The 24,530-nt window shown below is 34.1% G+C and overlaps 1 protein-coding gene across 3 annotated transcripts in view; it reads left to right on the top strand.

Moving 5' to 3' along the window:
* CCSER1 (coiled-coil serine rich protein 1) overlaps positions 1 to 24,530 on the top strand; it is a 1,330,630-nt gene that overhangs the window by 643,893 nt on the left and 662,207 nt on the right. For all 3 annotated transcript variants that reach the window (XM_047856870.1, XM_047856871.1, XM_047856872.1), the window contains one exon: positions 22,889 to 22,966. In XM_047856870.1, coding sequence (XP_047712826.1) covers positions 22,889 to 22,966 — 78 coding nt within the window. The remainder of the gene's footprint in view (positions 1 to 22,888; positions 22,967 to 24,530) is intronic.

The raw sequence follows: 24,530 nt of genomic DNA, 5'->3' as shown, positions 1-24,530 counted from the left end.
TTGGAAAAAAATCACTTGTGATCTTGAAGAATGCTTCAATGTTTCTACATATCTTTTCATTCAAAACCCAGTAAAGTTCTTCAAAAGGAGCTTCAGAATTGCAAGTGAAAAACAAGGTGCTTTTGAAATGAATAGTTTTTAAAAAGAGAGAACAGATGTTCTCAATTTTTTATTCAGTGCAATGTCTCTTGATATTACTATAGCATTAGTAAATATTTATAGCTCCATATTGAGCAATTACCTAGGCTTCCTTTTCAGGGTCAGTAGTTATCAAAATTTATAAATAGTTTCATTTTCATTTGATTAGCAATTTTATATATGAAATATTAGAAATATTTAATATTTTAAAATCAAATTGTGATTAACATTACATAGTGTCATATATTTAAATAAGCTATGCAAGTGTATGTGTTTGTGCAAATACAATTTTTTACAGTTTTTTTTTAATTCTCAAAATTAGCTCTTCCTTATTTGAAAAAAGTAGCTTAAAGTATAAATAAAATCTGAAAATAAACTCACTCATAAAGAACATGGAAACAAATTTATTAATGATACTCAGGACCAAATATTGCAACATGAAGAAAACCCATTACAGTATTTTTCTTTTTGCTCAATAGCAAACTTCTAATCTCTTTAGAATTAAAAAAGAAAAAGTCAAAATTAACTTTAAGTACTCTCTGGAGAAATACTGCTAAGTAATAAATACACTTAAATAATAAATAAATAAATAATAAATAAATAAAAATAGAGCTTATAAAAAAAAAGATTATTAATGTAGAGCATGGTCATTGAAACTGACCTGGCAAAAGGAGTAAAGACCTAGATGCTGTTCTTTTGTTTGCTACTTGCTGGGTTTGTGACTCTGGGAAGTGTTTTTTACCTCTCTGAGCTTCAGGCACCCCTCTCTTATTTCATGAATTAGATTATAAAATCTTTTTGAGATAAACTGTAGCAAGCGCTGCCACTACTCTGCTCATATCCCTTTAGATTCCTTTATCATTTGCAAACACACACACACACACACACACACACACACGTGCACACACATATACACATGAAATCCTGATGAATGTTTACCCTCAGTAACCACGACCACACAGTGTTGTCAGTGAGCCATCCTTAGCTTTGGGAACCTGAGGCCACTTTGCTTTGCAGAGCAAACATCCCTTGATCAATGGCTCATCTGTGTGGCAGGATTGATACCCCAGATCCATATCACTAACTCTTTTTCCTTTGGATAGGGACAATTTTGAGATGAGACTTCCCTCTCAAGGGTAGTTTTGCAGGATGGAGCAGAAGCCACCCCCTGAGATCTTGATGTTGGTCTTTTCGATGGACTCCTTCCTTTCCTGGTCCAACTGCCTCATTTTCCTATTATTTTTCCTGGGAGCATTTCTTAATAAATCAATTTCATAGGAATTATCAACTCAGAGTACATTTGTGGATATCTCAAATAATAATAATTTTGGTTTTCTTTTAATTGAGATATTACAAGCAACAGTATCCTCATTCATTTTGTTTTGGTTTGTCACATTGATTTATGTGAACTCTAGCTAACATCTTGCATTAGATAATGCACATCATCTCAGAAAAATATTGCAAGATCCACTGTACCACAGTGTGTGCCTCAAACAAATCAGAATAGATGTTGTTACAAATAAGACCTATATGGTAATTACTTTAAATAATAAACATGATAATATCATTGAAGGGCTCCTGTAAATCAGATATTTCTCAAGCTATTTAAAAGCTTACCAAAAAATGGGATCCATTTTGAGAATGAAATGGAAAAAGAAAAAAAAAAGGAAAAATGTAAATGAAGAAACAAGCAAAAGTGAAAATAAGTAAAAAACATGTGAACTGGGCAATCTTACATATGCATATAAAAATAGAAAATTAACATAGTATGTGAGATTAAGGTTTATTTTAGAGAAAGATATTAGTAAATGACTAATAAAACATGTATGTGATTTCAAGGTCAAATAAACTCAAAGACTGACTCTGTTTTATGTTTCCATTTACTTTAAAATCAAAACAATACTTTAAAAATACTATTTTTATAGTACTTATGATACATAATGTATGCATACATAATCTTTGAAAGTTAGTTACAAAGTTTCAAAAAGTACTGATATGTGGAAATATTTGCATTAATGACAAAAGAAATTACCTCTGATACAGACTAATTGTGATTTTAATCAGATGAATTAAATGACATAAGTTCTTTTGAAGACTTAAAATATTTCTGAGGAAAAGAATCTTTTTAATATATGCTAATATATCAAAATACCATTTTTTCAACTAACAAGTGAAATAAGAAAAATGCTCACATTGCCTAATGTTTTCTATATTTTACAATTATTTAGCTTTAACCTGAGAGTGTGGCTTTTATTTGTTGGGGGGGGGGGAAGTTAACAGCATGTTCACTCTTACTTTGCTTATCAATAATTTCAGATACTGCTCTAAAGTTTCACAGTATGGCATATATCATTTTGACAGATCCTTAAAGAACCTAAATGCTACCTAGACATGTAATGTTACCGAGATCTATACTACACTGCTACATAGACTTCATTCTTGTAATGGCAGCTGTTTTCTCTATCTTCTTCATTTGATTCCAGGTAACCTGTTTTATTAATGTGTATTGCCTAGCAAACTGAAATGAAAATTTGTGTTTTTTTCCTACTAAACACAGTCTTAAATTTTAAATAAAATTATTTAAAAATATATTTCATTATTGGCCTCATGTAATCTGAAGATGAGAACTGATACATAGGGTAGAATTCCCTTTATTATTAGGCTAAGAAAGTATTACTGTCTCACTATTATAATTTTACTAGTAATAGAATTTTAATTATAAGTTTCTCACTTTTTTGCTGAGCATCTCTTATACTGTTTCTTCTCCTTCTCCTTCTTTGACTGTATCACGACCATGTGTACAAAGCACTTGTAAAGTCACGTAAAGCTTTAAACCATCCAAAGAAGGATTTTGTTTGTATGTGTGCTTGCTTATCAGAAATTAAGATTGCTGCCCTTACTTTCTCTGGGTTTATCTATCAGCTGTATGTCTTTAATCCTTTTATCTCAATCTTTCTGTCTTTTCTGTTTTTGCATACAACATATTGTTGGTGCTTACTTTCATTTCTTCCATTTGTGTGTCTTTGTCTTAAATTTGTTAAGTTCAATCTATCTTTTGTTTCAGGGAACCTGGGTGGTTCAGTTAGTTGAGCTTGCAACTCTTGATTTCAACTCAGGTTATGATCTTAGGGTCATGGGATCAAGAAGCCCCATGTAGGGGCCTCCATGCTGCTTGGCATTCTCTCTTTCCCTCCCTTTCTGCCCCTCCCCCACTCAGAATAAACAAATTGTGTGTGTGTGTGTGTGTGTGAATATATATATATATATATATATATATATATATATATATATGTGTGTGTATGTATATATATAATATTAAAAATATAAAAATATTAAAGAAGATGGTAGAATTAAATCCTGGATAAAAATTGAGAAAAAAGATTCTCAATTTTTATCCAGGATTTAATTCTACCATCTTCTTTAATATTTTTCACCTTATACTTTATGTGCTCTTTTAATGAAATTCTATAAAGTTGTCTTCTGGTGTTTAAAAGTTACATAGGCTAATTTTATCATTTTTCTTAAGAAACATACGAGATAACTTCTACATCCTGAATGTACCAATGACTATACATCCTCTTATAACAGAAGCACATCAGTACACCTCGTGTCTTCTGTTCTCTCCACTTCCTATTGTATTCCTAATGTCTGAAATATTATTTCTGGTAATATAGATAAACTTTCTCTTCTGTCTCACTATTCGTTTATTTATTATATTTATTTAAAATAATTTAATTATAGGGGCGCCTGGGTGGCTCAGTCGGTTAAGCAGCCGACTTCGGCTCAGGTCATGATCTCGCGGTCCGTGAGTTTGAGCCCCGCGTCGGGCTCTGTGCTGACAGCTCAGAGCCTGGAGCCTGTTTCAGATTCTGTGTCTCCCTCTCTCTGACCCTCCCCCGTTCATTCTCTCTCTCTGTCTCAAAAATAAATAAACGTTAAAATTTTTTTTTAATAAATAAAATAATTTAATTATATGTGTATGCTTTAAAAAAACAATTATTTTGTCTAGTTCATTGTTTATCTTTGAGGTACAGGCACTCTTCTGTAGTCTGGTAATTCATTCGACCTGTGAACTTGTATTTCCTGTGGAATATTGGCTCTTTGGTCCTGGAGAAGCTCCAGAGGCCAGACCACAGTCTTTGTCAGGGTAGGCTATTTCAAGATTTGTGTATATGAGGGATAGGCATGAGGCATTCAGGCATCACCAACCAGAGTTATCACTCTATTTTGCAGCAACCCAGCAAGAAACAACTGTATCAGGAATTCGCTCCTAAATCTGACTTCTAAAGCAGTGTCACAAGGTTGTAATTCATAAACTCTGGGGGTTGGATCTGGAAAAATAAAGAACTAAATGCCCTTATTGGGGTGCCTGGGTGGCTCAGTCTGTTAAGCATTCGACTTGGGCTCAGGTCATGATCTCATGGTCTGTGAGTTCGAGCCCCGTGTCAGGCTCTGTGCTGACAGCTCAGAGCCTGGAGCCTGCTTCAGATTCTCTGTCTCCCTCTCTTTCTGCCTTTCCCCTACTTGTGCCTCTCTGTCACTCAAAAATAAACATGAAAAAAAAAGAGCTGAATGCCCTAAGACTGGCATCTCCCTGCTACTTTCACCTCATGAAGAAAAATTCTTGCCCACAGAGATACCCACAGCAGTGGTTTAAGGAAAGGGGATAGGCAATGAGTGGGTGGGTGAGGTGAGGAGAGACAAACAGATTTTAAATTGTCCTTCCATTGCTGCCTCCAGTCCTGTCTGCCCTGAGCTGCAGCCCCCAGTCCTCACACAGAGTGGTTTAAAATACTGCTTTTGTCGCTGCTGCTGCTGCTGCTGCCATTAGGTTTTGGATTCTGTCTCTCCCTGTTGTGTCCTCAGCATTATTTTTAGAAGTGGTAAACAGCAACTTCTGCAAGTTGGACATCTTGTTAAATTTTTGTATGTGTGGATGGTGAATTTGTATCTGTATTCAGTATGCATTATTTATGTAAAGATTTTCCATTAAGTGGTTTACAGTTTTTCCTATAACTCACTTTGCCCTTTTAAGTTTTTCACATATTTTTCATTTGCTTTTATGAATTTACATATATATACTTCATAGCTAGTATTATAGACAGCATTATTGTAGACAGTATTATTGTAGAGTTGAAAATCTGTTTATTTTACAATGAGAAAATCTCCATTTACAATGAAAATTGGTATTCTAAAACCTGACCTTATAAACATTCTTTTGAAAGGATACTTAAATGGAGTGTGAAAATGCCAAGCATCAGCTAATAAATCTTTGTGAGAATTTCTGTTTATATGCAATTTTAAATGCATCGATCACTCACAAATATAAAACCTACAATAAATAGATAATATATGATGAGACTCCTTAAATCTCATCCAAAATCTTGTTTCGTGAATGAAATTGAATATGGTAAATATTACCTCTTTTATAGCCTAAGTAATCTTCACACATTATTTGAATGGATTAAACCACCTTATCTTTTTCAAAGTATATCAGTATGCCAATCAAAGGAAAAAACTCGTGTATGTTTGTCAGTAGGAGTACATGGCCTTATATTGGAATGCTAAGGCAGCAGATACTGCAAGACAACTAATACTTGTTTAAACTCTAGTTCATTTTATTGATTCCTCACACTTCCCCCCCCCCCCTCCACAAGAAAGAAACCCTGGCTGCACTGTCCATTGGCTTCATCTCTCCCCTGTCCCCCTTTTCCACACCACTTCCTCTTTTTTCTCTTACTTCTCAACCTGCTTTTTCTGCTTGCTTTTGCCATTTACTTCCTTCCCCTTCCTGATTCTTTCCTCTCTTTCTCTTGCTATTCTTCCTCCTATATGAAGTAGTAGTGATGGCTTTTCTCATACTTACAAGTACCAATGATGGTTACATTTATTATTTATTTAATGCTTTCTATGCGCTAGGCATTGTGCCTAACATTTTACTGTATGAATAGAGTTGATAGTCCTTGGGATTCTGCTGTGGACTGAATATTTGCCCCTCCTCCCAATTTATGTATTGAATTCTAAGCCCCCAACGTGATAGTATTAGGAGGCAGAGTCTTTAGGAATGATTAGGTCATGAGGGCAGAGCTCTTATGAGTGGAATTATGCCTTTATAAAAGACAACCTCAAAAGATCTCTTAACCCTCCCACCATCTGAGGACACAGCAAGAAGTTACCTTCTACCAGGCCTTCATCAGATACTATATCTGCTGGTGCCTTGATCCTAGACTTCCCAGCCTCCAGAATTGTGAGAAATAAATTGCTGCTGTTTCTAAGCCACTGTTTCTAAGTATTTTGTTCTGTTATAGCAGTCCAAATAGAGTAAGACAGATTTGTTAGAAACTTGTGTGTGATTCCATTAAAATTGTACTGTAACAACTTTGAAATTAGATTAAAATTAAGAGACTAATGAATTTAGGTTAATAAGTGTAGATTTAAAATCTATAAAGCTGTGTGTATACACTTGGAATATATAGTCTGTTTATGCATACTTTGTTCCTATGTTAATTTAGATGTTTTACTAAAAATGGGGCCAATATACAATACTGCAGGAATAAGTGTTAAAAAGAGAGTTGAAAATGGAACAATACTAAAATTGTTCATAAATTTATTTAATGAGTTGTTATTCTTTGAATATGCTTGCTGTATTCTTTTCTTTGCATTGGAACACCAACCATAAAGTAAATGGTCCTTCATAATAAACTCACTAAATGTTACCATACACACCAATGACATTTAGGGGTGAAAACCGTCTTTTTGAATTATTAAATTCTGTATTAAATATTTTACAAGAGATTGGTAACATTGAACTGAACCCAAACTAGCTTGATCTCTCTAAGAATAAAGAAAGTTGCAAGGTTTGCTTTGCTCAGTTCTTTCACAAGGATAAAAATATGTAAAAATATTTGCATTGTAATTGCAGGAATCAAATTAGTTTCACTTTATACATCCAAAAAAGGTGAAATGTGTAACTTTTTTACATTTTAAATCACAAGCATCTTGAGCCAAGTGAAAAAGGTGAAATAAACATACTTTAGGCTTTAAGTGAAATATAATAATAATAATAATAATAATAATAATAATAATAATAATAAAGACAGTTTGGAGAACTTATCAGATTACTAGAACAGAAAGTAATGTTTGTTCTTCCTGGATATTATAGTGCCCTGGGGAGTGGTAGACCAGATAGATAGACAGCCAGAGACCAGGTCATAAGGAACCAAATAAACAATGCTAAAGAGTTTTAAAGTTGTCTTGGATTTGGAGGAAACCAATGAAGCAGGATCTGTTTTATTTTAGAAAGATCAGTTTGACTGCAACGTGTAGCATATAATAAGTGAAACAAAACTGGAAGAGAGAGTACTGTTAAAAGATTACTGCAGTGATTCTGGAGAAAAATTATGAGAGCCTGGAGTAAACACTGGCAGTTGAAATAGAAAGGAAGGGACACGTTTGAGGTTGATTTAGGAGGATGATTTCTTGGATTTGTGATGGTTGAAATTGGGATGCTAAGCATCCAGAGTGACTGCTTTATTGAGAGCTTCTATAACAATGATACCTTTTACTGGTACCAGGAATCCAAAAAGAAAAAAAAAATGTTCAAAGATGACAAGTTTTGTTTACAATATGCTGAGATTGTGGTACGTGAGAGCTATTCATGTCAGGTGGACATGTCTAGCAGGCAGTTTGGCCTATGGAATAGACTTTCAAATGATTTGCGCAGATTTTATAACAAAATGAATGAAAAGGGTAGATGTCATATTTTTCATAATTTTGAATGGTTGTGTCATAGCTTTTCTAATAGCTTTAATTGAAGCCAACTTCTGTTCTTAAGCTCTGGAATCATTAGGATTTATGGAATATCCTCAAAATTAAATATGTTTTATTAACTGGTATGAAGGGAAGTAAATATAATAGACAAAGTAGAAAATGGAAAGTTAGTGTACATATGTCTAGTGTTATTTATTCTCCTTTGTTAGTAAGCAAATAAGAGCTAAAATAAATATCATTATGTTTACTAATCTAGCCAATATTTTTTAAAATAGAAATTCAGTGCTGGGAGGATTGCTGAAAAACTGGTACATGTATATCTAGTGTCTTTTTTTTTTGTAATTCTTACAGTCTTTTAGAATACAATTTAGCAATTTCTGCCATGATCTATAAACATGTCCATACTATTTGATTAATTTTATTCTCACAATTTATCCTAAGGAACAATTCAAAATACAAAAAAATAGAGGTGTATACAAAAAGTATTTAATATGGTTCTAAATAGGCTCGATATCCTTAAGATTTAACAAATAATGTAATATCAGCAAAATGCAATAGTATGTGTCCATTACAGATTCACATGTAAGGAATGGAGGATGAAATTAAAAGTTTCTTTAGACCTTGAATCCTGGAGTGTTTTTTTTTTCGTTTTTACTGAGAAAACTATTAATTAATAGGATTTTATTTCCTTTTTCCTTGAACTAATTATACTACTTGTTCTGAACCCTAAATCATATTTACATATCAAATCAAAAACTTATTTTTTATAATATTTACATTAAACTAGAAAATAATGAAATACATCCTATAATTATAGAATAATGCAATTATATCCAACAATTTGAATATTAATAATAAATAAAAATTGAAAATAGAATGAAGAGGAGAGGCAAAAAAAGGATAACCATACCACTGTCATAACATTTCATGATAGAGGACTACTAGATAATATCTAAATCTGACATGTCAAGAGATAGAGGTTTAAACATATCTGGGGCACCTGGGTGGCTCAGTTGGTGAAGTGTCTGGTTCTTGATTTCGGCTCAGGTCATGATCCCAGGATCATGGGATCAAGCCCCACATTGAGCTCCAGGCTCAACGTGGAGACTGCTTAAGTTTCTCTCTTTCCCCCGGCCTCTCTCCCCCACTCGTGCTCTCTTTCTAAAATCAAAAAACAAAAACCAAACACATCTCTGAAAATTAGTGATAATTAGAAGAATTTAAATATTAATAATTATATAGTGAGTGAAAATTGAAGGTTTAGAGAAAGTGGGAAATAAATCATGCTAGATTTTCACAATTTTCATTGAGGTATCATTGGTGTCTAAGTGTGATGAATTTAAATATAACTTCCTCTACTTATTATTTTAACTTCAAAAAGGGATAAAACAGGAGTGTTTAAATCCATAAGTAGGACCAAGGTGAGAGGAGAATATTTTCACTTTTAATTTTATGCACTTTTACATGATTCGTGTGGGGACACTTAAAGATATTGCATCTGTAATATATTTTTTAAAAATCATTAAAAGTTCCTGTTAATATTTTTTATATTAAAATGTTTATTACAAAAAAAGCCGAGCACAAAATAATATACAAAACAGGCACTGTGGTTGATAATAAATAAAATAGATACGCATAGTAGCCAATATGAAAGTAATACACATATGCATAATATGGTTATATATCTTTGAATATTGAAATTTCACTCTTGATCTCTTAATTTTTAAGTTGAAATTTTAAACATTAAAAAAACAGTAAGCAAAACTGGACTTGAAAGCTGCTACTTTATGATGCTACCACTATTTTTTCAGTTTTTGGAAATAGATATTTTTGGGGGGATTAGTTTTCTATTTCCTTGCCTTTGGTTTTGGCTTTCTCTTTATATTCCCTAGATTTCTTGATTACAAATGTCAGAAAGACAGTTTGGTCTACCTCAAACTCAAAGGGAATTTATTAAAAGTTTGACTCATGAAACCAAAAAGAAGCCTAAGGCTGGGCCCAGGAGTAACTACAATTAACAATTCATATGATAGTAACTTTCATTCTCTATGTTCATCTCTGCTGTTCTTTGATTTTCTTCTTTTGTCCTCTCTTTCTCTCTCTCTCTTTCTCTCTTTCTGTTTATTTCTCTTTTTTTGTAAGTTCCACTGTAAACTTGACCACCACTACCTCTCAAATTTCACAACTTTTGATCCAAGAAAGATCAACTTATTTTTTGTACTTCTTGTACCAAAAGTGCCAGAAAAGTTCTGTAACCTAGCTTGGGAAAATGGGTCCACTTCCTGTAAAGCAGTGAACTGTGACAGAGTGATCATATTGCATTACCTAAGTGGGAGGTTCCCCGGAAAGAATGGATGTGTGAGGAGAGTAATGCAGAGTTCTAGTTAGGAAAGATGGTGGGGTGGCTCAGTTGATCAAGCATCCGGCCCTTGATTTCAGCTCAGTTGTGATATCAAGGTTCGTGAGAGTGTGGAGCCTGCTTGGGATTCTCTCTCTGCCCCTCCCCCACTGGTGCTTGTTCTCTCCCTTTCTCTCTCTCTCAAAATAAATAAATAAACTTAAAAAAATATAGCTCTTACTTGAGTCTGGAAAATATATACGACTCTTCCATCTTGCCAAAAGCATTTCTTCTAGACTACTGCATTACCCTCCGAATTACCATCTTCTCATGCCTTCCTTAGCTCTATTTTCTTCTCCATATAGTAGCCAGAATAATGTTGGCTAAATGCAATTGAATTTAACTTAAAATTTCTGTGGTTTCTGCTGAGCTCAATGTAGAAGTCAATGCTTAGCAGACCTATAATCATCTGATGCCAATATATATGCCTCTTGCTCACTAAGTTCTAGTCACACTGTACTTTTTCCAGTTTCTCAGAAAAAAGGCCTGTGTTCCCGCCTCCTCTCCCAGTTCCCCAGCTTTGTCCCATCTCTTTCTGAAACAGTCCTCTGCTTGCTGCCTGGACGTGTCCTTGTCCCATAGATTTAACCTTAAGACCCATGTCTTCAATAAGACCCACTGTGTCACCACATACAATTAAAGGGCATCCTGCATGTTATTCTCTGTCTCAACAGCTTAGTGCTTCCCTTTATATCACTTAATATTTGTAACATTAGGCTTATTGGAAACCTATCTCCCCTATGAACTATAAGCTGTGAAACAGCAAGGAAACAATATCTGTCTTACCACTTCCTCTGTAAGAAGAGCATTGTGTTTGAGAGAGGCTGCACCCTTTGTGCCCCCTGCACAGTTGTGTCTCATTCAGAAGTTGGGTTCTACAATGGCTCACAGTAACCAACTGGCAAAAGTGTTCATAGGAATTGCTTTATTTGTAAATGATTTTATTTATATTTTATTATATTTTATATATACAAAATAATGAATATATCTTAAACAAAATAAATTTTATTGTATTTGTAATGACAAAGAGCAAAGTCATAGTTTAATTTGTGTAGTTAAATGTACTATAATTACTGGTGGATGAATTAATACCCTATAGATACTCTTTAAATACTTGGAATCAATTAATAAATTATACATACTCACTAAATATTTAGAATCAGTTAAGTCCAGCTTTAAATGCCTTTGCCTATCATTTCTGCTTAAAAGATGAATAAACAGACATCCAAAGCCACTAAATAATTCCTCCAGTCACATATAATCCTTCCAGATTCTGCTACATTAGATTTTGCAGTTTAGATAATACATCTGTAGGGTTATATTTTATTTGTTTTAATTTTTTACCTTTGCTTTGAATGTGCTGAAGGAAATCTGAAGGATAATGCATTTTCTGGTGTTGAGAATGTCTTGAGTTTGCTGGTAAAGTTTGATCTGTGTCTACAATTTGTCTGGTGAGGTTTGATTCATGACATCCACTGTTTTCTAGCTGATTGTTGACCTGTAATGCTGTGCTGATTCTGCAAGTCTTTAGTGATCTTCTTCTTGTCTCCCTTATGCTTGTGTTTCCTGGATGCTGTCATCAGCATATTGTTGTTAATGAACAACTGCCTTGAAGACTTTTATGTCACTTCTCAGTTTAAAAAAATTCTATATACATTAAAATTAAATCAATACCATAAAATAAAATGCTCATAGTCCCCTAAAGCAAATCTTTTCTTCAAAACAGGAATCCTGTTTTTAAACCCTAATAGTAAAGTGGGAAGGGTATTCTATGCTGACCTTCTGAGTAAAAATATGGAGCAAGAAAAAGCTAGAACAGTCTTTTCCATACTTTCATGGTGTCAATCTTAATGTTGCTGGCGGATTCCTGTGTTTAGTGATGAAGGGCTTGCTTTTTTTGTTCTTTGTTTTTCTTTGTTTTTAATAGGAACAATATTGAAGGTTGAATTAAGGGTCTGTGGTTCTAAAGTCAACACTATCAGGACTTTGCTAGAACTTCCCAGTAACTACGTTGAAAGTCCATTTTTCCATATTGATTCTGTGTGTGTGTGTGTGTGTGTGTGTGTGTGTGTCTGTGTGTGTGTGTGTTGGAGGCTTAAAAATTGCAACAAGAAACATCCTTGTTTGTCCTCCTGAATTCAGAACTAATTGCAAAATGGAGGATTCAGAGAAATTGACTTATAATGCAGTATAAATCTGGATTGAAATGCAGCCATATAAGCTTCCAGTACATTCTTATCTGAACTGAAGTGACCCCCTGGAGTTGCTGACACAAATGGGAAAATTGCAGACCTCTGTCACAGGGCAGGAGTCTGTAAGCTTAAGTCTAGACAAGCTGAAATTTCACCTTGTGGACCGGCCATCCCAGTAAGAAGCAGAAAATATTTATTCCAAGATCACCCACCAGTTTATAGATGAAGAGGAGTAAGTGAGAGGTGGGACTTCTACTAGAAGTCCCCTTCTGCAAATATGGACCAAGGGGAATGGAGGGTCCTCTAACAAATAGAAGATGTGTGTTATAGACCAGGATGTTGTTAATAAGGGAACCTTTGGGACTTAATACATCAAAAACTTCTCTGGACCCTATTTCCTATAGTAGACAGTTCTCTGTTCATTATTTTTTCTCCTAATTATCTTCACTGAAAGAATCAGTTTATTAATTTCTCACTCAAACTATAAAATTCAGGCAAGAATGGGGATAGAGTACATAAGCTTTTCTTGAAAAAAAATTTAGGGGCACCTGGGTGGCTCAGTCAGTTGAGCATTCAACTCTCGGTCTGGCTTGGGCCATGGTCTCACAGTTTGTGAGTTTGAACCCCACATCAGTGCACTATCAGTACAGAGCCTGCTTGGGATTCTCTCTCTCTCTCCCTCTCTCTCTGCTCCTACCCCACTCTCACTCACTCACTCTCTCCCTCTCTCTCTCTCAAAATAAACTTTTTTTAAAAAATTCTAATCTATTCTTGAAAATATTTCTCACTTGATGTTATAGCATCAAATTCCTCGACAAATTTTAGGATTTATGCCGTTTCTTTAATCCTCACTTTTGTGTCTCTGTTTCCTTTCTTCTCCTTTTCTTTTGAACAGCCTAGAATTACCAGAATAACCCCTTAGTTCATATATCACTTCCAAGCTGTCCCTACTTAAATTTATATACCACCCAAATGCCAGAAATTTTACTGGATTTGTCATGTCACTAATATTAAATGCCCTAAAGCAAATGTTTCTGCAGTATGTCAGCTTTACCAGCTGGTCTGTGATGAATCCTCTCAAACCTCATGTATCATTTCTCCTTCTCCTACTTCATTTATTCAAAAAAGTATCCAGTACCTAGAATGTGCCAAAAACTACAGTAGGCTGTATGGAGTCAATATGACTCTAAGTAGACATGACCCTTGCTGTAAGGAATTTACATGGTAGTGTAGAAGACAGACAAACTATAGACAAACACCAAATAAAAGAAATAATTGACAGTTTTAAATGAGACATTTAGTGAAAAGATTAAAAGAGAACCACCTGGAGATGAGAATCTCTTTTAAAGATTATATCTGTAAAGCAATAACACTTAATATGAAGAACATTCCAGATGGAGGAAATATTATGGTAAAAGTTCAAGTGCAAAAATCTCAGTCCACTGAAGCAACTGCAAGAATATAATTATGAGTCATTTTTTTAATGTTTATATGCTTATTTATTTATTTTGAGGTGGGGGAGGGGCAGAGAGGGGAAAAGAGAGAGAATCCCAAGCAGGCTCTGCACGATCTTGCAAACCTCGAAATCATGACCTGAGCCAAACCCAAGAGTTGGACACTTAACCGACTGAGCAACCTAGGCACCCGGAGTATGAGTCATTTGTGCAAGGCGAAAGCTGATATGAGATAAAGTTAGCATAATAAGGGCCAGGAGAGGCTGGAGCTATACATCATGATAAAGGTTTACTTTTTATTATATAGACCAGAACTGTTCAATAGTAATATAAAACAAGTAGCAAATCGTAGTCATTTATGAAATTTAATATTTAAAATACTTTTTTTTATTTTAGTGGGGAGGTGCAGAGGGACAGAGAGATAGAATCTTAATCAGACATCATGCTCAGAGCAGACCCTTTCACGAGGCTCAATCCCATGAACCTTGGATCATGACCTGAGCAGAAACCAAGAGTCAGACACTCAACAGACTGAGCCACCCTCAAATGCATTTTATTTAACTTAATGCCCTCCAATGTCCTCAAATACATTTTATTTAACTTAATATATCCAAAAAAAGTATCATTTAAGTTGTAATAAATAGAAAATCATCCATGAGATATTTTATTAATTTTGTTTTTGTATTCATTCTTCAAACTCTGGTGTGTATTTTACACTTACTGCACATCTCAATTTGGACCACCCACATTTCAAGTACTCATTTGCCACATGTGTCCAGTGGCTACCATACTGGGATAGGATATTAAGTTTTAAACAGAGTGATGCGATCCAAGTTACATTAGCAAGTTACTTTGGAATGGAGAAAGTATGGGTGAAGACAGGAATACCAGTCAGGAGGCTGCCATAGTTTCCTTTGGCTGCTGTAACAAAGTATGAGAGATTGGTCAACTTGAAATAACAGAAATTTATTTTCTCTCTGTTTTGGAGACTGGAAGTCTGGAATCAAGGTGCCAGGAAGACCATGTTCCCTCTGAAAGCTCTAGGGAAGGATCTTTCATTGCCTCTTCTAGCCCCTGGTGGTTGTTGGCAGTCCTTGTTGTTGCTTGACTTACAGATGCATCATCCCTCTAATCCCTACTTCTCTCTTCATACGGCCTTCCGTATATCTGTGTCACTGTGTCCCAATATCCCTCCTCTTGTAAGGGCACCACTCATATTGTATTTATGACTCACCCTAAAATCTCACTGTAACTTGATTGCATCTTCAGAGATCCTATTTCCAGATAAGGTCACACTCAAAAGTTCCAGGTAGACGTGAATTTTGGGGGACACTATTCAACCCAGTACAGACGCTAATGGAATAAGAGAGAGTGGTAGCTTATGCACACTGGGCACACATCTATGCTCCATCTCCCTGCTTGTCCCTGGGTAGTGGACCCAGAGTAGTGATCATAGTTATAAAAAGAAGAAATGGTTGTGAAATATATTTCAGAAATGTATTTAGCAGATATCTTGAATGCGGAGGGAGACCAAGCTCAAGTAATCTGGGTGACAGTCCTCAAACTTCTCTCATGACTTTCTTGATCAGTCACTAAATGTCTACTATTTTTAACCCAGGACATTTGTATTCCTAGCTTCTAAAGGCATCTAACTCAAAGACATTTCCTTCAAGTTCCTCTTTATGAGGACTTAATTAGCTCCACTTTACTGAGAAGAGTATTAAACTAGAAGTAATGGATTAGCCTGTCATATGCACAAAATAAATGAAATATATATTTGCTTAATATACCATTAATGAAACTATACTGGCATTTATATATATATATTACAGTATGCTCTCTGAAAAGAAGATCTGAATACCAGAAGAGTATTCTTAGAACAATTCTTGTTGGGAAAAAAAAATCCATATGCTTTACATCTAGAATAGTGAATATAGTTATCTGGGTACAAGTATCTCCAGTGATTTCTATCTTGAAAGATATAAATTCCCAATTTACATTTTTGTTCTTATCTTTTTCTTAAATGAAGTAGCTGAAACTCTGAAATCTGGGTGTATTTTCAGTTTGTATAATGTCTTATGGATAATGAGCTCCATAAATTTATAATATGCTGTGTAACGGTATGTAATCTTCTTGAGAAAAAAATCATCTCCAATGCAGTGTCATAGTGGGTTGTTGAGGATGTCAAACAGTTTAATAGTTTAGGTATCATAAAAGTGAATGAATATAAATATGTTATTTAGATGTTTGTTTTATTGATTTACCGGGCATATCCTCCTTTTCTGTTTGACTGTATATTTTGGCCTATTTTAAAAAATATATAAATTTAAAATAACCGCCCTGTCCCTTTGCCCTTTTCTGCAACTTTTTAAGACTTTTTAATTGTGTTTTCACTGGTGTGGTGATAAAAAAAAAAAAAAAAACAAAGAATCAGTAACAAGTCAGCTGCTAACATTTGTGAGAGTCAGGGCAAGAACATAAAATGGGGGGGGGGGGCTCACAAAATGTAAGTCAAAATGTTAAAATTCTAAATTTGGAATTTAAAATGATAAAGTAAAACATGTTCTGTCCTTCTATCTTGACAAACATACTTTGCTAATGACTTGGAAAGCCATGTTCCAATTATAACCTTTTTGGACTCCATAGCATTCTGTGCAGCACCTTGCCATTAGGGGGAGTCAGCCCTGCCTCTAGCTTCACCTACAACCTTTCTACCTAGGGTTCTGTCCCTCCAAGCCTTATGAACATATGTGTGATCAACCCACTGAGCACCCAAGCTCTACACCAAATAGCTATCCTGTGGCCACACCTTGGGAGACCCTCAGGAGGACCTGGTCATGTTCAGAACCAGGCAGTGAATTCTAGGGTTCTGGAGTATGGTAAGAAGGGAAAATATGGCCTGTGATTAGGAAGGAAAAATTTGGCCTGTGATTGTGGCACTTACCTTATCACCACAGAATACCCTCCTGATGGGCAGAAACATGATAAGAAGACAACCAGAACAGGGTACTCTAATGAAAACATTTCTTACCTAATTTGAAGGACTATCTTGACCAATAGAGCTATTTAAGTATATAGCTAATACTAATACCTCTTTTTTAACCTCCAGTATCTGTTGGTGAAAATGGATATGAGCACATAAGGACTCTTTGTGTTATTCTCCCTTTCTGTTATATGTTAACGATTTTTAATAACAAAAAGTAAGAAAATAATATTAATAGATTTTAATGCTGTCTTGATGGTTCCAAGAAATTGTATGTTCTGTGTGAGGAGGTTTGATTTGCTTGGTCACTGCTATGCTTGTTTCTAATTCTACTGATGTCTTCAGTGGAATGCTCTCATTAAAGGTGGGTGAAAATAATCAATGTGATCTCTTTAACATAGCCTTTGCATTTCTGAGCTCATCTTTGGACTTGGCATTATTAAGCCATCTCAATGATTTTCCCTTTAGTTTTTTTCCTTATGTTGATTTAAATATTGTATTACTGACATTGAAGTCCATTATAAGATGATGTTCAAATTCTTTTTGATCTACCTAATTTCTAGTTTAAACGGGACTCAGAGCACTTTGTGAATTTTCTTGTGTTGAATTACATTGTCTTTCAATTTAAAGGTTAACTTTTCTCCACATACCTGACAGCCTTAATTGGTAGAGCATGCGACTCTTGATCTTGGAGTCATGAGTTCAAGCCCCATGTTAGGTGAAGTTAGCTTTTCTCCTCATTTCAATACTATTTCTCTTTTCATAACCTTAACTTGTAGATCCATGATTTAGGACCTAAATTCAGGAGTATACTATTTTAAGTGGTCATTATGTCCTTTTTTAAATTATTATTTTATTATTTTTAACATAATCACTTTTCCAACACAAATCTATTCTTCACCGTACTTTTTTTTTGAAAATTTTGGATAATAACACAGATGCTTTTGTGTTTCTCCCTTTAACCTTATTGTATATGTTCGTGTAGATTCAAAAGCTGCATGTAGGCCCTCATGTTCTTTTTTTTTAAATTCATTTTCTTTTATTTTGAATTCATAAAAGTCTGTGTAGTCAATTAAGCTTATAATTTAAAACACAAACATACACAAAAGCACACACCCCAGAAATGACTCTAACAGCTTTAGCATAGTTATTTCTAGATTATTCTGCTTGAACTGATTGATAATATCATTGCTATCAAAAGGATTTCATGCCATTTCAACATTTAGTTTTTATTTCAGTTTTGCTTTTGCACATTTTGTTTCCAATTTTGTTATAACTTACTATATTAACTTTATCATATAATTCCTAACTCATACTTCAAAATGCATTTCTGGTTTTGCATATTTATAGTATGGGGTTTCTATGGAATTACAGCTTTTGTAGGAAATAAACTGTTAATTCCTAAGCAATCTCAAATCACAACAAAGAAAAATGACTCAGTAGAGTCTGTAAGACCATATACACAGGGCGAACATAAAAAACAGTTTTATTACCATACTAGCTGTTTCGCAACTATACATTTGGTATGTGATACGCAATATGTGAACAGCAATACTGCTTGTAGGGTTTTTCAGCATAGGAATATCTTTATAGAAAGGACAAGGTTTTGGAGACAAGTAGGGGAAGTTTTCATTTTGACTGTTCCACTTAACTAGCTTTGTGACCTTCAGCAACTGATTTCAGTTTACTATGTATCAATTTCCTGTTTAAAAAAATACTCTTAATATGAGATAAAATTATTTGGAATCTAAGCACACATATGTTTTATTGATCTTGCATGAAGAAAAAAAAACAAGGGTGTGTTTTGTTAAGGAGTGTTGATACTGTTATTACTTGGAATGGAAAACATAAAGACAAATTGATATTTTGTCAACTGTATAGATTTATTTAGAAACTTTATCTTCCAGGAGTTGAGTTGTTTCAATTCTCTATCCCTCTGGGAGAGTTTAGAAGAAGAAATTACAGTGTTTACTTACATAGGAAAATGCCAAAGAAGAGCCACATTAAATCACACGTGTAAATGAATTCTGTACTCTCTGGCAGACTCCCTTTACCACTCTAGTCTTCTACCTCACTGTTGTCCCTTTCATAGTCTACCCTTAGACAAACTCGAACTAGTAGCTGTTTATGTACATCTTTGGCACAGTCTCTCTGACTTCTAAATATTTGCAAAGGTTTTGCCTAAGAGAGGACCCTCGTCTCTTCTACTCCAAGTTGGCTAATAATTATTCATTTTTCTGGTCTTAGCTGGGGTGTCAGTAGCTTCTCCATTTCAAGTATTTAGCTGTCTTATATGTTGCTTCTACAGTGCATAAGTGTGCACCCCCACCCCCTCCAGATCTCTCTAGACATCTCTATAGTTCTTTTATTTTATATTTTGAATACTAATTGCTTTTGATATCTCTGTCTTCCACAGTGGAAATTTCATTATTAAAGAGGCTATACATTTTTTAAAATTTTTAATGTTTATTTATTTTTGAGACAGAGACAGAGGAAGGGGGAGACACAGAAACCCAAGCAGGTCCCAGGCTCTGAGCTGTCAGCATGGACCTGACTTGGGGCTCAAACCCATGAACTGCAAGATCATGACCTGAGCTGAAGTCTGATGCTTAGTCGACTGAGCCACCCAGGTGCCCCAGAAAATGCCATACTTTTTTTTAATGTTTATTTATTTTTGAGAGACAGAGTGTGAGTGGAGGGGCAGGGGCAGAGAGAGAGGGAGACACAGAATCTAAAGCAGGCTCCAAGCTCTGAGCTGTTAGCACAGAGCATGATGCAGGGCTCAAACTCACAAACTGTGAGACCTTGACCTGAACCAAAGTCAGACGCCTAACCCACTCAGCCACCCAGGCATCCCATAAGCTATACATTTTTTCTAATACTTTTTTAAGTTGTGGGGCGCCTGGGTGGCTCAGTAGGTTGAGCGGCTGACTTTGGCTCGGGTCATGATCTCACGGTTTGTGAATTCAAGCCCCGCATTGGGCTCTGTGCTGACTGCTCAGAACCTGGAGCCTGCTTCGGATTCTGTGTCTCCCTCTCTCTCTCTGTCCCTCCCCTGCTCATGCTTTGACTCTCTCTCTCTGTCAAAAATAAATAAACATTAAAAAAATTATACTTCTTTAAGTTGAGATGTGATTTTTTTTTTTATTTGAGTTTAGTTGACACACGATGTTACATTAGTTTCAGGTGTAAAACTTAGTTATTTGACAAGTTCATACATTATGGGACTATACATTCTTTTTTTCTTTATGTTCCATGTACCATGAGCAATACCCATAATATGCATTTAATAAAAATTATAATTGAATGAAGGAGTATAAATACATTTGCATCATGAAGGTGAAATGTCTATTTCTCTATACCAAAATCAATAATTTAAATAAAATCTTTTATTATATCAAATCAGTGTGAAATTAAAAATACATGATGATGCTTTGTTTCTATTCCACTGACATATATATATATTTTATGTTAATACATATTTATTTTTTTATATAAATAAAATTCAGCAATCTCACCATCTGGTAATAGCCATTTTTGTGGTATATTTTCTATTTGAATGTAATACTCTTTTTATCTCATGTTAAATTTATCATTCATAAATATCCATCAGTCTTGCAGAAATGCAAAAGCCCCATGGATAATTATCTGCCCATAGCTGTCGAGACTTTATTTACTTTTGAAATTTTATATTATAGAAATTGATTATAAACTTTCATATGTTTTCTTCCTACTATTACACTAAACAAAATATTTAATTTTTAAGTGTGCACACCTAAGTATGTTAGAAACTTATAATTTATTCTCCCCATTTGAATATAGTGTACAAGTGCATAGATAAAAAATAATTCAAAAATGACATATTTGTTGTGAAAATGCCGTCAAAAGGAAGTGGCAGTGAATTGCATTAGAAATGTCTGTTTTAATGTCCGAAAATAACTATTCTTGATGTAGAGATTGTTTGTTTTGCTTTGATTAGGCTATTGGTTATGAAAATTGTTGAATATTTTTGAAAATTCATGAATTGAATGTTTTAAGTGTTACAACTCAGACCAATGAACCAGAGTTTACCAATACTTCTCACTCCTCTCTTCAGGATGGGAGGCCTTGAGAATAGAATTGTGAGGAAAGCATAATGGAAGATTTGCTCTCTATTCTTCCTTGCTTTTTGCATTAATGCATAGTCTCTAATTCATGTGCAAATGTTTGTATGTCTGGAAATTTATAACAAAACTTGCTTTTCCAATACTTATTACTCCAGCCTGTTTCAAAAACAGATAAAATTTTCTGAACAGCCCTTCAATGATAGCAAACATTATTGCTTCCCCTGCTTATTACTACTTCTCCCTGCTCTTTTTCCTCAGCCCAATATAAGTCTAAATAAACACAACTTGTTACTTTTCCTTTTAAATTTATTTTGGAAAAATGTGGCCACAGTTTCAGCTATCCTTTTCAAACAGTTAAAATCTTACCTCACTTGCAAGACATCTTTCTGAATTACCTAATCTCCATTTCATTTTGGTCTGAAAAGCAGCACTAGAAGTTTTGTGATAGGGAAGTTAGAAGTGAAATAATTCAAATAAAAATGTTTATGTAAATTATGTATGTGACTTGTTATATAACTCTGATTACTTGCAAATCTGAGGAAGAATTAAGGGAAAGAGAGAGGGGTTGGGCAGGGAAAGGAAATGGAAAGGAAGATAGAGGAGGGGAAGGTAGGAAAACAATCTTCTTAGTGAAGTTTGTGATGACCACCATCCCCTTCTGGGAAAAAAAAAAATGAATTCAATCAGTTTATATCCTTAAGCTATTATGCAAATTTTATTGAGCATTCAAAGAAAAGAAAACAAAAGAAATTATCCTTTAGAGCAAGTTAAAGCAAAAACAACCTAGTAGAATCACATAAACTTATTTGGAAAATTTGTCAAGTTATTATGCTTTCTACGGGGTGCCTGGATGGCTCAGTTGGTTAAGTGTGCGACTCTTGATTTCGGCTCAGGTCATGATCTCACAACTGTGAGATCGAGCCCCACATCCAGTTCTGGGCTGACAGCACAGAGCCTGATTGGGATTCTCTGTTTCCCTCTCTGCCCCTCTACTGCTTGTTCTCTCTCTGTCTCCGTTTGTCTCTCCGTTTGTCAAAAAAATGTATTATGCTTTCTAAATTTTATTGTTCTCATTAAAAATGGGTGATAATAATAGCAAAAATCCCAAGATGAGGTTTGATCATATAAGTACAGCACTTTCATATATCTCAGGCATGCAGTAAACACATTACATAACTAAGCTCAAGATCCTTTTTTAAGTGACACATCTAGAAATGAGAAAAGAAGTCCCCAACCAGAAGCTCAGTCAAATTAGTAGACCAGAATAAGTGCATTTGCATTTGAGATATGAAATCCCAAACTTCCTTCATGTATTACTTCCCTTACTTATTTATAACAGGATTAGTTTAGTGTCACATCTTATATAGATTCCCAAATGTGTTGATATCAGAAAGAGAGAATTAAGAAGGAAAAAACCTTGAAATTAAAAAGAAACTAAATGGAATCCACTGAGTAGTAGTATGTTTTGGATTTTAAATGGAAATGCTCTGAAACTAGATCAATAAAATCCTATCAATTTAATTTACAAAAAAATCCAGCCAATAAGAAACATAATACAATACATTTGGTCTTGGATTTAAGCAATCCTGGCTCTCTAGTCTTCAACTGAGTGTCTATCTCAGTGGTTCCTGTACTAAAAGATGCCAAAGGTGGAGGACTTATGACCTGAGAATTAAAGTTATGAATATTTAAGCTGTTATGCAAAGCACCAACAGAGAAAAGTATGCATGCAGATAATCATGCATTGTACACTAATCAAATTTTAATAAGTGGGGAATATTATTGTAGAAGCACATGACTTACCAAAAATGTGTTTCTTTTCTTTTTCTTTTTTTTTCATTTTGCAGGAAAAAGTCCAGCATTTACAGAAGGCTTTTGCTTCAAGAGTAGATAAATCCACACAGACTGAACTTCTAGGCTATGATGTAAGTAGCTATATAAAACCATTTTTATCTTCTTTATTGGTATTCAGACCTCCACAGCTTATTTACCTCTGTAGCTGCTGTGTCCATGCATTGATTTAATAGGATTTAGTGGCTCACCATTCATCTTTTTCTCTTAAATAATCCCCAAATACCTTCTGGAACTGAAAAAGATAATTACAGGCACCGACTAGCATACCAATGTCTTCTTATTTTTTTTTTAAACTAACATCTCTAATATAGTCTTTTGAATTAGTAAATTTGCAGACATGTGGAAGATACATACTAGAATGCAAGAACAATTTATCTTTAAGAAAGTACTAATTTATTTGTTAACAGTTTAATAAAGTTATGTTCACAATCACCATGGGCCAGGCACATCATTTTTACATTCTGGTATGTGAAAAGAAACACAACTTTGTAGAGAAATTTACTATTTCTAAATAGTAAGCTAAAACACTATTTTAGCTTTTTAGCTCCAGTTCAGGCTACAGAAAGTAATTTAATTGAATGTTAGCATTTTTTTCTTAGTGTGAAGTACTTGTTGAATTGTCAAAATAGGATTATAAAACGTGTTGATACAAGATTGCTTCTAATAACACTGGATGATTTGGGGTAACTTAGATTTACATTCCTATCTTTTCTTAAATGAAGCTATAAAGTTTTCACTTTGCCTAAGTTCATGACTTTAAACTTCCTTTTGATGAACATATAAAGAATTATCTTCTTTTTCTTGTATCTAACATTTGTAAGAGCTCTCTCTTCTATTTAAAAAAATGATATTATTTTTAGCACTTTATTGACAAGTAAAATTAGAACAGAAGTAATTTTAAGTTGTTTGATGAAAGTCTTTAATGATAAAATTTAAGTTTATCCTCATGTCCTATTATATGAAATAACATAAATATGAATGGTACTTTTGTGTTGCCTTGCAAATTATATTGATATATTTAACATAAAGCTACTTGTGTCTATTAGGAAATAAACTAAAGTTTTGAATTGCACTGCAGGTTGTTTTCCGCTATTTATATTTGTTATTTTTTAATTAAAAAAACATTAAAAGCTATGCTTTTCTTTTGAATTTTTCTGTTACATTCATTTTAAGATATGTTTATTATAGAACCCTAAATATTTTAGATATCAGTATTGTGACTACACTTCTTGCTTAAATACCAATGTTATATATTATTTAAGTGATGTGAATATTTAATTTTTTAAAGTAGAAATGACTTCTAAGTTCAAAAAGGATTTAAGCCACAAGCATTTTTAATGTTTATCTCTTTTGAAGGAGGTTTTTTTTTTCCTGTTTAAAGTTTTTTGATATGTATTATTTATGTATCAATACCTAGGATATAAACTCAGTATGTATTTTACAAATACCCTTTATCTTTTTAAATCTGCTAGCCAGTTGTCCAGTAAGGCTAATAAATAAATAGTTTCTATTAAATTGTATTCCAACATAACAAAATTCTAAGTTAACTGAACACCAGAAAATTGAAGTCACTTGTTCACTACCACATGAACTTTGTGGAAGTCTAGTTATTATAAGTAATGTATTCTTAAACAA

The sequence above is a fragment of the Prionailurus viverrinus genome, chromosome B1 (assembly GCF_022837055.1).
Source record: "Prionailurus viverrinus isolate Anna chromosome B1, UM_Priviv_1.0, whole genome shotgun sequence".
In the NCBI taxonomy this organism is placed as follows: domain Eukaryota; kingdom Metazoa; phylum Chordata; class Mammalia; order Carnivora; family Felidae; genus Prionailurus; species Prionailurus viverrinus.
Note: the sequence above shows the minus strand (reverse complement) of the source record. Positions and strands in the feature narration are given on the sequence as shown.